Source organism: Gymnogyps californianus, chromosome 2 (genome assembly GCF_018139145.2).
Source record: "Gymnogyps californianus isolate 813 chromosome 2, ASM1813914v2, whole genome shotgun sequence".
NCBI classification, from domain to species: Eukaryota; Metazoa; Chordata; class Aves; order Accipitriformes; family Cathartidae; genus Gymnogyps; species Gymnogyps californianus.
Genome location: NC_059472.1, coordinates 167,029,033 through 167,046,115, shown reverse-complemented (window position 1 = coordinate 167,046,115; position 17,083 = coordinate 167,029,033). Strand labels below are relative to the sequence as shown.

The following is a 17,083-nucleotide window of genomic DNA, read 5'->3' as shown; positions in this document are numbered from 1 at the left end:
GAGCCATTTCTGTTATCGCTGCTGTCCTGCTGGGAATTGATTTGTTCCGTTTCCTTCCCTTAGTTCTTCCAGGTGCCCAAACGGCGACTACTGCTCCAACAGGCGCTTCCAGAAGAAACAGCATGCAGATGTTGAAGTGATCCTCACTGAGAAGAAAGGCTGGGGGCTGAGAGCTGCCAAAGATCTGCCATCGTAAGCCTTTGCTCTTCGAATGACGTCCTCGTGCTATTTTACTCCCTTGCGAAGGGAAAATAAGTTGCTCGCGTTTTCTTAGTGTCACTGACATTAGCAGATTTGCTGGGGTTCTTCCAGCTTTATATACTGTCCTTGTCCTCTGTGAGGGGTCCCTCTTAGTTATGGGCACCTGCGTATCCACTACTCGTGTGTTAGATCTCCCGCTCTGGTTTTGCTCTCTTCTCTTCTTGTCAGGGTTTCTGAGAGTCTTGCGTGGCTTCATCTTGTGTTTAATCTGTCTTCCCTTCTTTCTCTGTCCCTGCTACATGGTGTCAGAGGAGCACACGCTCCGGTTGTGTTTCCTCTTCTTCTCTTCCCACCTCTGCAAGACTTACCCTCTTCTTGAGTCCTCCTCCTCCTCCTCCCCTTCGGACTCCATGAAGATCCCGTGGGGATCTTTCCTCCCTGGTTAGCCTGTTGTTAGTTAACGGCTGTACTTCTGAGTGCTGGTTTGACATCAGCCACGCTTACAGATCCGGGTCTGTGTTTGACTCGTCTCTGTTTCGCTCAAGCCAGATGATGTTTGCCCGTTGTGCCTGGATCAGTGCCTTTATCGACGCTGTCTGGCACAAAGAAGCTGGCGGGACTTGAACGCAAGGGTTGCGCGGTGCTTGAACCCGTTGGCAGCAGGATGGATGCTGATATTTTTGGAATTACAGTCCTGTTTGGAAACCGTTGTACTCAAAAAGTGAGCGTGGCTGGGAAGAAGAATAGTGCTGGCTACGTTTTGCTCTATAGGTGTGTGTGCAAGGAGCAGGTCTGAGATGGGAATGCCTTCTCACTAGGCAGGGTAAGTCAAGGAGTTGCCTTCTGCCTTGCTAAGCCGGCACTTTCTCATACTCCCAGTAGTAAAAAGAGCTTTAGGTGGGGCTATGAGAGGACAGAGAGGAGCGAGGACGTTCAAAGCGCTGCTGGGGCCTGAAGCAGAAGGTGCAGCAGGAGGAGCAGGACGAGCAGGAGACAAAGATGGGGTTTGCTGGGAGAAGGGAGCAAGGTGGGAAGTGTCTCCGGGTGAGAGCGGCTGTGGTGAACTGCCACGCTCCTACGGCTAGCAAGACCCGGGTGGATTTTTCTCCCCCAGGTTCAGACCTCACCATTTGTGTGTAGGACGTGTGGGTGTGGGTGGCCTCTCAGATCCACGCAGGGCGAGCAGAAATCGATCGTGCTGCTCTGCAGCTGAACAACAGACTTTGTAGAAGAAATTGCTGGAGCGTCTCGCCGTGGGGAAGCACTGCTGTGCGCCCAGAGTTTCACCAGGCTCTGATTTCCATCTCAAAAGGCTGTGGGATGGGTGTGATGAGTCTGTTCAGTCTCAACGCACCAGAGACTGAGCTTCAGGATGATCTGCCTAGAACTTAATTGCACAAAGATTTTCTGTAGCTCTGGATATTTTAGGGAGTTTCCGTGGAAACTCTGATTTATTTTTTTTGCTTCTGTTGAAGACAAAGAGTTCTGAGGAATCCAGCAATGTTTCTGATGCTTAAGAAAGCTATAGGTCTTACAGCAGAGTTTTTTACTGCTGTATCGGATGTATAAGACTAATTCACAGGAAGGTACGGGGAAGAGTTTAGTTGCTTTAGAGAGGTACGCCAAGTTATCTAAAATGCAGTGAAAGCAATTCTGCGTTTTCAACCCAATATGTTTAACTGAGAGCGCCTTCACACTGTGTTTATGTAAAAGATAACAGCGTTAAGCAATTGTTAAAACGAGCGAGCGCTCTCCATCACTGTTCTGTTGCACAGCAACTGTATCGAAGAAGAGGGTGAGCATCGTGGCCTTTCCTGGCTCCTGATTTTCCAGATTTGCCGGATAACCTGGGGAGTCCCTGGTGCTGCTGGACCTAACCTTTGCCAAGAGCGGGGTCGTGTTGTTTTTGGAATAACGCGTGCACAGGGAAGTGGTAGTGATGGGGACTGAAGCAGTGCTGCTGCCCCGTATGGAAAACAGGTCCAGTTTTATTTAAATTTTTAGGAATTTCTTTTGAAGACAAGGTCTGGAGGTTGTGGTAAAGATGTGGCTGATAGTGAACGACTCACCATAGCAAGCATCGCGTCTGCTAGGTGGGCTAGGATCAGGAATGTTGAGAAAGATGGGAAGGAGATAACTGTGTGAAGCCCATCTTGGGTAAGAGGGTAAATCCTTTTGCTGCTCCTGTTGATTTGTGTACTGCAATTGGCCTGTGTGTGTCAAGGGATTTGGATATCGTTCCTCAACGCTTGATACGGCGACGTAAGTCTGGAGCTGGCTGGAATATTGCTTTTGTTTCTGCATGTGCTATTCTGAAAAGCTGGTGTTTGGAGAGAGCTTTGCAGACTGGCAGAACATTGCTGCGGAGCTAAAGCTTGTCTTGGGAGAAGACAACCTTCTCTTGGTAGTCATCCCACCAGAAGACAGTCTGTGGACGGTCACAAATCCAGCGAAGGGCGGAGAGGTTGTACACCCAGAAAGAGACCTGTCCCACCTGATGTGGGTTTGTTCAAAGATATTTCTAGCTCGGCTCTCCTCGCAGTCCTGCCACTGCACCCCTGTTGCCCGGGCTTGGAGTTTGGCGGTCAGGAATTTGAGGGGAGCCAACCCAACTAAGCAGCAGGTCATCAGAAGGCCGATGCTGACGCCTTCACGTTGGTATCTGCTAAATGCAGGCTGGGGAGGCATCTAGGAGAAAGATATGGCTGAGTTATAAGCTGAAGGAGCAGATTAGTGTACCAGAACCGTTTTTTGGGTGGACACAGAGTTGGGGGAAAACGAATACCATTTATACGTGTGGGTTGGAAGGCCACCGTGGTACTGTGCGAGGGGCTGGGATTAATGATGGGAAGGAAATGGGGTGAGTGATACCTGCCCAAAACACTGAATGCTTGGTCCAGGTGGAGCTGGGCAGGAGCTTTGGCTTTCCTGGTGCTCTCCTGGTTAAGCACGAGGCAAGATTTGAAGGGTTCAGGGTGATATTAAGCAAGGGAAAACTTAGGACAGATAGCAAGAAAGCTGTATCGCAGTGCGTCTTAGTAGACTGGAGGGTTTAAAGCCCGGCTGCGCTGCAGAATGCAATCTGTGAGGTTTGTGTTTGAATGTAGGGGTAACTAGTTGTTCTCTTCCATCTCTGCTTTTAAATTCACCTTTCCTAAGGTTAAAGAGGATATTTTATTGACACCTCATTTCACCCACCAGACCAGCAAGGCGCAGACAGGCTGTCCATTTCACTTGAGGAGAACCACTGGCCAGCACCTTCTCTTGATACTCCTTATTTTCCTCTTCACATCGCCCGCAAGGTCTTGTTCTTTTATAGAATAAACCCTGCTCGAAGGGGAGCTTTGATCTTACGTCTGAGGTTTTCGCTGTGGTATACCTACCCATGTGATAACGTAAAAAAATAAATTAATCAGAATTGCCTGAGATTAAGGCGTGTAATAATCATAGCTACGCCACCAGGATGACCAGGCTGCAAGTTGTGTTCAGAGAGCCCGTCTCAGCAGCGGTTATTTTCTGTTCCTTGGTGTTTCTTGCTTACGGCTCAGCAGAGTGATGCTTTTTTCCTCTTGGGTTTTGCAGCAACACTTTTGTCTTGGAGTACTGCGGAGAAGTGCTGGATCACAAAGAGTTCAAGGCTCGCGTGAAGGAATATGCCCGGAACAAGAACATTCACTATTATTTCATGGCCCTGAAGAATGACGAGGTGAGCAGTGCGATTGCTGCGCTTGGCTTTGGGGGAGGCTGGCTGGGCTTAGCCCTGGTTACGTACAGCGCCGACTCCCTGTGAACTCACTGAGCAACGTCCTGAATCTATTAGAAATGTTTTCCTAAGGGAAGGAAGCTTTGGCTGGCTTTGTGTTGTCATGTCGTACTTTTTTTTTTTTAACCCATTGCTCGGTTTCAACCTGCTTTAACGGAAGTCTGGTAGCTTAACGCTATCCCAGTGTCCTTGGAGAGGAGAAATTGTCCTCCCAAGGGAAAGGATGGAGTATGGCCCATCCCTTCCACACGAGCAAACCTCTGTGGGAGAGAAACCATGTCTGTGTCTCAGCTTGGGGAGATGCTTCAAGCCAAACTCAACCTTCTTGGATGCCCAAGTAAACCCATCTAGAAGACACACCGAGAAACCACGTTTCCTTTCTTCCCTTGCTCACAGAACTACATTAAATTGGGACACTTTTAGCTGGTGGAGTCCCTACGTGCAGGATTACTGTCATTGAAATATTTATATACCAGAAGTTCTTAATTATTTATCTTTGCTTCAGCTCTATGGGATTGTGAGGCTGCGACGCAGAGAGCGCAGCCTTGCTTACCTTGGGCGACGGGCCCTCCCTCGCTGGGAGCAAAGTGTATAAATAGAAATTTAATATCATATTCTGCTTAGCTCTTCTGTTGAGACTTTTTGGGTCTGGGTGGCTTTACAGTAAATGAGCTAAAAATACGCAGAGTGCTTTTTTCCTCTTTTTTTCCCCCCCAAAAGTAAGCAATTTTTGTAGCTGCTGTGGGCTTGTTATGCGATCACAAGGGGGCACAGCAGAGTGTTTCCAGTTAGAAAAGGGAGGATGCAGTGAGCCAGGAGACGACCTTTCTATTTGAGTATGATGCGTGTGGTAGAGACGTCGGCTTCCCCAGCCCTCACGGTCATTGTACCATGTATCAGAGGGACAGAAACGGATATTAAAAATTCAGGATCCCCGCCCAACTGAAGAACTCTGTATTAACCTGCAATGAAAACTAAGAACCACGTACCAGTTGCTTAGTGCTCTTTGTTTTGGGGGGCACTTAATATCATTATAAGACCCATTCTCCAAACCAAATAAAGTTGATAGCTGGAGCAGGAACGGGTGATGACTTCTGCATGGGTTGCGTTCAAACGCGCGGCATTCGTAGCTGTACTGCTTTGTGTTTCTGCCTGGTGCAGAGGGAGGGAGGCTGTTTCGCTGTATTTGTTGTTTCTTTTCTTTTCAGATAATCGATGCTACCCAGAAAGGAAACTGCTCTCGTTTTATGAACCACAGCTGTGAACCAAACTGCGAGACACAAAAGGTAAACTGCTGGATCAAAGCTGCTGGCTTCTCACTTCCACTGCCTTGCGACTTAGCAAGCTCAGAGTGAAGAGCATTGCTCTTTTGTCTTTATGTCTCTTTGTCTTGGTTTTTTTGTTGTTGTTGTTGTAATTTAGTGAAATGGAAACAGCTACCTTTGAAATGGGCAAGTACTGCCGAGCCAGTTCGCAAGTTTTAAGTTTATCAGTGATGCTGTTCGAAGGATTAGTCTTGTTAATTTAAAGCAAAACCAGAGTCAAGCCTGGCTTTTGCAATAACTGTTGTCACCTTGTTTTTTTCTTGCTTTAGTGGACTGTGAATGGGCAGCTCAGAGTTGGATTTTTCACCACCAAACTGGTCCCATCGGGCTCCGAGCTGACGTTTGATTACCAGTTCCAGAGATACGGGTACGTTTCAGCTCTCTCTGCTTGAGCTGCCGAAAGAGGGGTTTTGTGAGCGTTGGTGCAATGAAAAAATCCTGCTCCGAAACAAACCATTGCAAAGCCTCGTCTAACAGAGCAGTTGTAAATGAACTGGAATTCAACTATATAAAAAGCTACCTGGATAAAGTTTCTTCCATTTCTAACACAAAAGATTGGGAGAGGAATTTCCCGTTGATGTAATATGTCTTTTCCAGTGTCACTTTATGGCCTTTTTGTTCCACTTCATACCATCGCTCCCCAGTGGAAATTTCCCAGATAATTATCTTGACTGGTTTTTTTCCTCTGTCTAATTATTAATTACCCAAGCTCCAGACTTTGCAATACCCTTAAATAATGCCTCCTCTTCCCCACCCACCCCTGTTTTACGACTCTGCAAGTATTTGCAGAGCTGTAAAACCCCAACAGATAGCACGTTCCCTCTTCCTGTCCGACTCCAGAAGTGCAGGTGTGCAAGCTCCACCGTGGGCTTTGGCTCTCTTCTCTAAACCTGAGCCTAATATTTTTATATTACTGCTTGTCCAGGTGTACAGCAAAGTATTTCACTCTCTTTAATGTGATGCGCACAAAATAGCGTCTGACAGGCTTGAAGCAACATGTAATTATGAGATTAATTGTAGATCCATTTTATAATCCCTAGGTTTTTTTACTGAATGCAGTTGTTTAAGGAGTGTCTCCTCCTTTTCCTTCTGGATCCGGCCTTATGCAACACTATGGCTCTTTTTATATGTGGAAGGCTCAGAAATGAATTTTTAGTTGCATTATAAAATTATTTGTGCTGAAGTGTCAGATGCTGTCATGTAGTTTTCTGTTCCTGGTGCAAACTTGCAGGAAGGCAGGCAAACTTAGCCTCAGCCCGTCTGGTTGCTCTTGCAGCAAGGCCTGGTTGATTTCTAGGCATGTGGGAATATCCCTAAAGCTGGGGAAGGTCACGTAATATACAGTCTGTACACCCATAGTTTTATTTTTATCTGAATATGGCTTAGTCAAAGTTATTAGGGTTTCATATTATGGCCCTGTTAGGGCCTCTCTGATGGAGGATTATTTTGTTATATTGGTTCATTTTGATATCTTCTATATTTGAGTTCAGTGAACTTCATCTTGTCTCGCTGGAGTTTCCCAGCTCTGATCTCTTGGTTGTCCTTCCTGAGCTCATGTTCTGCTTCGTAGAAGATCCTGCAGTTGAGCTTCCCTGGTTCTTACCGCTAGTACTGCAGAGCCACGTTCCTCCAGTGGATTATGCACATTTTAAAAAAAACAACCCACCCCCATTCTCCCAAGCAATTGTGGCATATAGTTTAAAATTTATGGTATGTTAAGTAAAAAATGCAGTGGCTTTGTAGAAATATTGCCAGAATATAATATAATTTAAATCTCTTCTGCTCTCCATGGCTGTATATCTGTGCAAAAAGACATCTTCCACCTGAATGTTACTACTTCCATGAATCCTCAGCCCATCCTTTATTCTGTTTGGAGCTAGGAAAAAGGCTTGCATTTTATAATGGATATATAATCCTGATTATATATTCATTAGGAAAATTAATATATCGATTGCAACGTGTGATAAGAAGTTAGCAGACCCAACAGCCCCACCTTTTCCTTTCTGGTTCTTGGTTCTTGACCTCCAAAGAGCCTGGAAGTGAAGCAGGCTTTGGTTTCCAGCTGAGACAACATGGGATCGCGGTAGCTATGTAAGAAATAAAGATTTTGTTTGAATTTTCAGTGGCCAGAAAGGCCTTGCCATGCAGAGAAGTTCCTGTCCCTTTCTTCTGAGGATGCACTTAAGAGTAAGGGAAGATAACTCGCTGTGGATGCAGTAGATCTGTTGTTAAACCGCTCTCTTGCTTATGCCCACCAACAGCAAAGAGGCTCAGAAATGTTTCTGCGGCTCGGCCAACTGCCGGGGTTACCTGGGAGGAGAGAACAGGGTCAGCATCCGAGCTGCTGGAGGAAAGATGAAAAAGGAGCGCTCCCGTAAGAAGGACTCGGTGAGTCTGATTCTCCCTTGTGTGTGTGTTTTTATTGATTTCAAAGAGTAGCAGCAACCAAGGGCTGACCCCTGGGCTTGACCCTCTCTATGCGGGTCTTCAGGTCACCTCCATAGTCGTCTTCTGCGATCAACGACTCACGATGACCTCAAGGTGCAGTCTTTTCCATGGATGTGTTTGTATCGTTTTAGTTCACAGGGGCCCTCAATACGTGTGTTTTCTTGGAGCGTTAGTTAAATCTGTACTTCCTTTTCTCTGGGTTACTTAGCACAAAGTCCCACCAGAGAGGGACGTTCACAGGTACAAGAGCTGGTCATCCATACTGCACGCTACTAAAAAGCATGCTAAATTCTACGTGGTTTTAAAAATTTGGTTTGTGTTGCATGATTTTTAAACGTCAGTGAAAGATGAGCAATACTGGCTTCACTGTTTAGGATGTTACCTGAAATTTGACAGCTTGAAAGGGTGCAGATGTTTGCCATCTCCAGGCTGGGATGTGAAATTTGAATCTCTTAATTGCTTTGGCCTAGGGACAAGTCAGCTTCCAGGAGGAACTTGTATGAACATGTGTCGTATTTGTGCTGACTTCGGTTACAGTTGTGTTTGCAGATGGACGTGAATGAAATATGTGACTTAAATGCAGACTTTTTTTTTAGTCTTTTTATAGCTTTTCATGTGTGTAATCCTCCTCAAGTGGTTCTATGAACCTACTCCCCACATTGAATTGCAGGGATGGGTTCGCACGGTAGATGTAGGAAACTGTGCAGAGAAGTCTGAGCGAAGCAGTCAGAAGGGGTTTTCCCTGGGTGTGCACTGCTGCAAGAAGCTGCATGGGCTCTTTTTGCTTCCTACAAGCCATAATTGTTCTGTCCTTGAAGGTATAAACCTCTGTTCTTACAGATAAGATTTGTTACCTGCTCTTTTGGGAGAGGCTGCCTTTAAGAATGCCAGCTTCATTTTTATTTACTGTATCGGAGAGTCAGGAAGCCAAGAAATTATTTATAAGTCATTTATAGGGTGTTTTAAAATGCTTATTGGTGGCACTGAGCAGTAGGCTAAATTATGAACGTTGATATTTCGGTGTCCGCGTGGAGAGGAATGCGCCGCTGGTTGTAAAGATTATAAATACTCGTTAGGTATTTAAAGAAGTAAATCTATCTGCAATTAAAGATAATCTCTTAGCGCACATCTGTTTTCCTACGTGCAAAGATAAACTTGCGACTGGGTGTATTTTGGTGCACACGCCTGGAATTTCCTCCGCGCAGCCTTAGATGTATACATCTAAAACGTGCCATTCATTAGGGGAAATGGATGTTGGAGTCAGGGGATTCCTGCCTGTCGCGTGTGTGCCAGCCAGGAGTGCAACTGGCTGCCCTCTGTCCCCAGTATAAACAGAACTGGTGGGAACAGTGCGCTCTTGTATGGGATTTGAGGTCTTAAAAAAAACCCCATAATAGGCCAGATAAAAGAAACCCAGCCACGTTGAGTCAAATTAAAGCCAGGCTTCTTTTCCCTATGGGCAAATTGCTCGGGAGAGGCTTCTCCTGGCTCTCAGAGCCAAGGGAACGGATTATCTCTGCCATCACGTAGGGTGGCATGAGCGTGGCACGACCTGAGAGTTGTTTTTCTGTGGCCGTGGTAGGTGGACGGGGAGCTGGAAGCGCTGCTGGAGAACGGAGAGGGTCTTTCCGATAAGAACCAAGTTCTCAGCTTATCCCGGCTGATGGTTCGGATCGAAACACTGGAGCAGAAGCTCACCTGCCTCAAACTCATACAGGTGAGGAGGACCCCGCTGAAGGGGAGGGATCCACGTCCTGTTAAAGCAATGTCCTTGGAGCTCTCGTTAGAGGAAGAGGAGGAAGGTGGGAGAAAGGTCTCGTACTTGTGCCAGCATCCCGAGCGCGAGCCGAGCGGTTCTGCTTGCTTTATAGATCATGTGTAATCTCCACCCTGTGCTCGTTTTATATTTGGCGGAACTTGGCCTGGGTGGTGATGCAAAATGCCCATTTCTAGAAGCAAATAAATTCCTTGTACATAAGGGTTTAGAGAGTAAATGAGTAGTTTGTCAGCTTAAAATCGTAGCTGTCTTATCTCCAAGATTATCCTGCATTTTTACCTCTGAGTGCAGATGAGTTGCAGCCAGTTCTCTGTGCAACCCATTATCTCGTTAAGTTTTATTCCGCAATACGAGCTGTCCACCAGGTAACGGTTATAACGGTTCCGCTGCATGCATTACTGCTCCAAACCCGGCAGTTACGGCCGCTGAAATTATGTTAGACGTGCGCTGATCTTGGCAGGTGCCTAGTTCTGCCTTCTGCAAGGGGTTTGACAGGTAACATAAGCCCAGTTGAGCAGTTAGCCATGGTAGCCTGTGGAAATCAAAGGGATTTTTGCCTCTAAGTCTCTGACCGTTCCCACGGACTCTCTCTAACTTTGACTCATCCAGAACACGCACTCGCAGTCCTGCCTGAAGTCCTTCCTGGAGTGTCACGGCTTATCTCTCCTCTGGATTTGGATGACGGAGCTGGGCGATGGGAGAGGAAGCACCGCTAACAACCTGAAGTTGCAGCTGGAGGTCAGTAATTCCCTCGGGTTTGAAGGTTTCCTAGCAGCATTGCTAATTGCTCAGAAGCGTGATGGTTTTCTTTTTTTTTTTTTTAAATATACATATTATATGCCAAGTGTTCATGTAAACAGACTCAGGTATCCTCGGAACTACAGCCTTAAAACTTCTGCGTTAGGGGAGATCCTTAATATATGGAAAGAATTTGCTCTTGTGGTTTTTCTTAGATTTCTGAGTTAGCAACATGAGCCAGACATAAATAAAGATTGTTGCCGTTGCTGTTTATTCCGTACTGAACCGCACAGGGAATTTGAGGTATTGACTGTCTGAAGTGGAACTTGAATATTTCTGTTTTCTATACGCACTTTGGCATTGCATGCAAAAAGACATCTGGAAGTTCCTTCATTAAAGACGCTTCTACAAGAAGGTTGCTGTGCAGTTTGGAGAGGCGCATCCGGTCTTGCGTCCCGAGCAAGAAAGCGGAAGCCATGTGAGCTCTAGAGCTCAGGGCGCTGCTTCTCCTGCTGACTTCTCCTTTGTTTTTTCAGAAGCGGTGACAATCCTTCCCAACCCTGCTTCCTTAGCTCAGCACGGTTTTTCTCCAAGCTGGTACTTTGCGTTTCTGAATGAGTCCTCTCCTACTCATGCCTTTCTCCTCTTTAACATGGTGGGTTCAGGTGTTCCCTCTGAGAAACGGGCGCTGTCAGTATCAGAAGATGAAGAACTGCCTACGTGCGCTTCTGTGAGCCTTCAGCTCTTGAAGTGGGATGAGGATACCGGAAGGTTTTTGGAGCTTAGCTTGATATCGGGTCTAACGAGATGGCTTCTGCACTTCTCTCGAAGCGCCCGTGTGCTGGTGCTGAGAGGGACAGTATGTCTGTCTGCTCAGCAGTGTGTCCTATGGGAACGCCACTGTTTCCACCGCCTAGTCCTCATCCATCTTTCCTTAGACAAAGTTTTGGCTGTAAATATCTGGAAAACTTCAGTGCTGTCGGGTTAGGGGTCTCTGACGTTAAGTTAGAGCTTGCTGACTTGTAGAGTTTGAGTAGACCTACCCATTCTTCATCTGCCTTGTGCTGTGCAGAGCGTGTTGTTGCTGATGGGCCGTGCGTGTTGCGTACAAGGCATGGATTCAGCGGGTGCCTCAAGTTTTCTCTCCTGCTGATGTGATGTGGCTTTTCAGTACTTCTAGCCAAAGCAGAAGGGCTTGACAGCTGTTGAGTCAACGTTCCTCTCGCCACGGTGCGTCACCCCGTGTTGCTGTATGGGGAGGCACTGCTCGCGAGGCTGGAGAAAGATCTTTTGAGACCAAATCTACAGGGACTGAGTTAATCTGTTGCAGTAACTGCTCTTAGGAGGGAGCTGAGCTATTCCCCTTTGGGACTGCAGTATTTTCTTCTTTGGGGTAGGTAGGATCCATCCCACTTCGTACATGTTGAAACTGTTGCTCTGAGGGAGTCTCAAGTCTGAATTTTTGTACGTATAGTGCCTACCCTCCTTGCTCCCTGATGTACAGGCGCCATGGCATTGCAGAGCTGCTAGATAGCTCGCTTCCAACTCATCTTTGACATCTAGCTTTGGAGAAATCAATGGTCAGGTTAAGGTTAGACACTGGTTTTCCCCTGGAATAGATTCAGGCACTCGACCTTGTTGATCTCAAACCTGGAGCTGCTCCCCCCCCAGGCTTCAAGAGGGAAACTGAATCGCTGCGGTAGTGGTGGCTTCGTCTCCGCTCTCGATGCATCTGGTCACAATACACTGTTGTCAACTTTGGTGGGGTTTTGTGGATTGGATATATTCTTTTAAAATCAGGGTGATTCTTTACTGAGTTGCAAGTGGGGCTTGGGATAGGGGCCAGATCACACTTTGCTTTCTGCTTCCCCGCCCTGCCCCGCCCCGCCCCGCCCCCCCCCCCTTTTTTTTTTTCAAAAACTGTCCTTGTTTTGAGAAAAATGGTCTTTTGGCTATCAGATGCCTGTGGCAGAAGTTATCGTAATACCATAAAACCATCTTCTGTCCTTCACTCCTGGAGGGCTGGTTTTGAAAGCGAGCAAGTTGAAAAGTCCTGTGTAAGGGCTGGCGAGCTCTTGCTTCAAAAACAGGGATTTGGGCTCCGGTCTTGGGAGAGAAGTTGCTGAAGTCACTTGCTGGATCCTGGAAAGGTTGCGCTCACTTAACGTCTGGTGCTTCTTTCTGTGCCCGTGATGCCTGTTCCTACTGACAGGTTTTGTAAAAGGATTTTGAAGATCTTTTCAAGAACTTGTTTCTCATCTCGGGCTTTGGACACAACCCAGTTGAGGCCAAGCTTTTTGGCTGGTCTCCAGGGGAAAGCAGGGTGGCATGAGCTGTGCTGTGGTCTCTGGCGCTGTGTTGGCTTCATCACCGGGTCCCTCCGGGTGTTTCACAGTGTTTAAAGGAGGTTACTTGTTCCTGGGACTGCCTTGTTGGGTGCTGGAAGCGTGTTGTGGTACTGGGAGTGCAGGTGCTAGCGGCAGCCTCGTTTTCTGGCGAGATTAAATCAGTTGGAAGTGCCATCAGTATCAGAGATGCTCGCCTTGTCTCGTGGTTTGGAGCTCCCAAGTTGTCCATATCTCTTTGTGCTTAAGGTTTAGCTCCACGAGCAGCAGACTATCTCCTTCCCGCTGACACCGGTAACACTCCAGCTTCTGCTGCAGCAGACGGCACCTCTGTCAAGCGAGGAAAAAGCTTTCCCGGTATTAATTTGCAGACTTTTTTGGGTCAATTTCTTCTGTTTTGACTGCTGATACACCTTGACGTTTCTGATCAAATTTTCTTTCATGTAGCATATCTAACTGCTGTATTGTTGCATTGATTGTCCTAGGAATGGGTATGGCCAACTGTAAGCGTCTGAGCTCTTTGAAATCAGTTTAATTGCAACTAATTGCTAAATTAGTTTAACAGCTAAATACTTGTGCTCACTGTTTTCCACCCACTCATGGTTTATTTGCTCTCAGCAGAAGTTCACCGCTGCAGTTCAGCCTTGAGAAGGGACGCCGCTATCCCCGACCCATGACCTGTCACCATCATATTGATATTTCAGAGTTACCTCTTGCTGAGAAAAGGAAATTGTTCCAGGTTGGAGACGGCTTTAAATGCTGATGGCTCTAACAATGGGATTTTTGTCTTTGCTATTAGATTATGAAGACGCTAGAGCTCCTGCCTATACCTACCAAGAACATGCTGGAGGAGAGCAAAGTGCTTCCCGTTATTCAGCGCTGGGCTCAGACCAAGACTGCTGTCCCACAGCTCAGCGAAGGGGACGGCTACTCGAGCGAGAACACCTCGCGGGCTCACACGCCGCTCAACACGCCAGATCTTTCCACCAAGCAGAGCGCGGAAGGTGACACGGACACCCCCAAGAAGCTGGTATTTCGAAGGCTGAAAATTATAAGCGAAAACAGCATGGACAGTGCCATCTCAGATACAACCAGTGAGCTGGAAGGGAAGGAGGGCAAAGAGGACCTGGACCAACTGGAGGGTACCCCGATGGAGGTGTCAGAGGAACAGCAGCAGCAGGAGATCAAAGCTGCCGTTGACGCGCCGGTGGAGAGCAGCAAACTCCAAGCTGCGGAGCTGGAGGCTGAGCCTGAAGCAGAGGTCAAAGAGAGCAACGGTGCGAAGCTGGAAGAGCCCATTACGATGGAAACGCCGTCTCAAGACGAAGAGGAAGGTGTATCCGACGTTGAGAGCGAGAGAAGCCAAGAACAAACGGACAAAATTGTGGATGTGAGCGATTTGGCTACCAGGCTGCTCGACAGCTGGAAGGAGCTCAAGGTAAGAGGCACCTGCCTGCAGCTACACCACCTCTGCTCTTGCTGAGGAAAATGCAGAGCTATTTGCGGTTCAGTACAAACGGGGCTAAGTTGTTGTCCTCTTGGTAAATGTTTGACAGCTAAGATTGCCTTTTCTATGCAAAAGGGCTTCTCCAGGTGCTTTCTATATATATCCTTTCATTGCGAACTGCCCTGTACGTGACTTACAGTAGATTTCCAGGCGTCGGTGGGTTGCACGCTGAAAACAGCAGATAATTCAGTTTGGGCACCACAAAGACACCTTTAATCATCCCGTTATTTTTTTAGGCTGTTCAGGGGGAGGGCAGGTCTAAGGGACTGAGATTTTCTTAACCGATCAGAAAAAGAGGCTAGCGACAGCGCCACGAGCATTTTTGGTTGAAGTGGCCCAAGATCCGTCAACGTTGAAACAAATTGACGGACCGTCTACTCTTAAATTCAGTTATTGCAAGATCGTCAGCGTTTCCTGTCCTGTTAACATCTGCTTTTCATCTGCAACGTATAGAGCCTCCAGAAACCGGTCTGTTGGCCATATTGCATTCTCTCCATAGTAGTTTTAGTGCTGGGTTAACCTCTGGATGTTTGCAGTTGGTGTTTAGATCAGGTAAATACTCAGATTTGTGGGTGTTTGAGCCTTTAAAGACCACTAGAGTATGCAGCTGCTCACTGTTTCACTCCCATCAAGGTCTTCCTTGAGCAGATAACTTCTTTAAGAGAAGGGTTTGGTGGCTGCAGGCTGCCTTCTCTCATCCAGAATCAGGCTCCTGTCCCCATGCGGCGTAGGTGGCCGACTTGGCCGCTCAATCTTCAGCTGACAGCTTTTTTTTTTGATGGGACATAGGATGACGTTCCAGTAACTCGCCACTCAACGCTTCAGGCATTTCCTGGGGTTTCTTTAGGTCTTTGGAAACTCCTCGCCTATCTGCTGCTTTTGTAGGATTATATTCCTTATATTAGATTCCTTATATTATATTCGAGAGTGAGAGGGGTGGGAGCCTTTAAGTTGCTTTTACACTTTAATAAGTGTAAAAGCAGCGTTTGCTGAGGATCCAGCAAAGGAATTGAAGGCGCTGCCGTGCTTCTGGCACGGTGTGGGCTTGGTGGAAAAGGTCGTGGAGGGAAAAGGTCTTCTGCCCTTCTCTTAATCAAGAGTCCACCCAGTTTTAATTATTGGAAGTAGTCTTTAAGCAAATTTATGTTTTACGACGCATCACATAGCTAAAGAGTTTATTTACCCATTGAATTTGATAATGAGTAATGATTTAGAAGAGGCTAATAAAAATAAGGGGTGTTACACATACTGCAGCGCCACGCGCAGATGGAGGAGACCACAGCAAGCTTTGAGTCCGTGAACCTTTGCTTGTACCGTTCAGCGACCGTAGCTACAAACGTTAGCGTTTATAAAGCGTATCTAGAGATTTACATAAGACTTAAGAGAAAACTTACCTTAATCTCTGAATTTTTCAGAAGAATCAGATACTCTTGAACATTTGCAGAATTTGAGCATAATCATTTGTGCCATAAATCTTAGTGGGAGAAGAGGTGAGACTTTATTGTACAAACAACTAAAACACGTTTCTATAGAGAAGTTAGGTTGTGTTTCTTCCCCCCCCCCCCGCCCCTCTTTACCAACTGGATCTGATTGTTTACTAGATTTTAATTTGCAGACTCTTAAAATTTGTGTGGGCCTCACGATTTTCTTGATCGAAACGACACTGTCATGTTGAATTTATGGTTAAATTCAAACAGAGTCCTTTTCCATCCATTCCTAATACCTGGGATGATTTAAACTGAAAGCTAAGTCAGGTCTTAGTCCTACACTGCTTTGGAGATAGACTTGCTTTGGACTACCCAGACTCAGCTTTCTTTTTGTAACCAGACGTGTTCACTTCCAGGATCACGTGCTGCGGAGTTTAAACTTGAAACAGCACAGAAAAAATGTTGAAAAACACCAATGAAAAATATGAAGTTTCGCAAAACGAGTGACTCCTCCAGAATGTTGGTTTGAGACCAAATTTGATCTGACAGTGTCATTTTATCACCAAGGCTTGTGTTTTCTTTTGAGCTTGGAGGAGCTCAGCCTTGGGTATCTAGAGACCTTTGCGGAAGCCCGTCGTCAGGCTGTGGAGTCACGACCTGTCACAGTTGCTGTTTAAGATGTGGATTCACATCCTCTCTGTGTACTTATTAATTAACCTCGGGTCGTTGCAAGGATGCTAATAGCCTGATGCGGCGCTTGTGTCTGGTCGTAGGGATGGGGTTGTATCTCACAAGCCCTAGCTTTGTAGTAATCCCAGCAAAACTGACCCAAAAAAAGCAGAATCATGCCATGGGTCTGTGAAAACTCATTTCTTTCCTGTAAAGCATTCATGGGGAAACTGTGACCTGGGGATTCGTTCTGTCCTGGACTTTATCATGGCACTAAGAGTTAACTGCTTCTGTCCGACTCTCACCTATTAAGATGCCAGGGGCCACCGTAGCCCAGCCCGGAGGTGGCTGATGTCTAAAAGACAAGACTAAGCTGGCAGGGCAATGCTTTAGATGGAAGGGGGATGGATAGTCACCTTGGAAAACCCAGTCACCCCAGTGGCAAGAGAGCCAGGTGCCTTTTCCAGCACGTCCAAGCTTTTTAAAAGCTGGTTTTGTTTTGAGTGGTGGAACATCTGCAATAACTGGCATTGGATGGGGGGGCGGGAGGGTCTGAAACCTCGTAACTTAAGCTATGTCCTCTCCAGTCTTGCTGATGACCCCCTTGTAATTTCAACCATTTCCATCTAGCTTCTCAGGGCAGCAAGGAGCTGACCATGTGTCTCCTTTTCTCAACTCCATTTTCAACTCCGTGCTGAAGAAGGGAGAGGACATAGCGTGCATACGGTGAAGAAACGGGAAGATGGTTGGGAAGCTGGATGATGCATGAGCAATATAATAGGTGAAAAGAGGACAGAGGTGGTTAACTCATTGATGCCGACGTTATTTTGGTGCGTCCATTGCCGGCAATGGACGTCTCTCCGGGAAAATCCCAACTCCTGGC

At 46.8% G+C, this 17,083-nt stretch overlaps 1 protein-coding gene across 1 annotated transcript in view; it reads left to right on the top strand.

The window, feature by feature from the left end:
- SETD2 (SET domain containing 2, histone lysine methyltransferase) overlaps nt 1–17,083 on the top strand; it is a 71,379-nt gene that overhangs the window by 26,847 nt on the left and 27,449 nt on the right. Inside the window, exons 5-12 of the mRNA XM_050890954.1 lie at nt 64–192; nt 3,784–3,907; nt 5,173–5,250; nt 5,559–5,656; nt 7,551–7,677; nt 9,320–9,454; nt 10,124–10,252; nt 13,397–14,035. Coding sequence (XP_050746911.1) covers nt 64–192; nt 3,784–3,907; nt 5,173–5,250; nt 5,559–5,656; nt 7,551–7,677; nt 9,320–9,454; nt 10,124–10,252; nt 13,397–14,035 — 1,459 coding nt within the window. The remainder of the gene's footprint in view (nt 1–63; nt 193–3,783; nt 3,908–5,172; nt 5,251–5,558; nt 5,657–7,550; nt 7,678–9,319; nt 9,455–10,123; nt 10,253–13,396; nt 14,036–17,083) is intronic.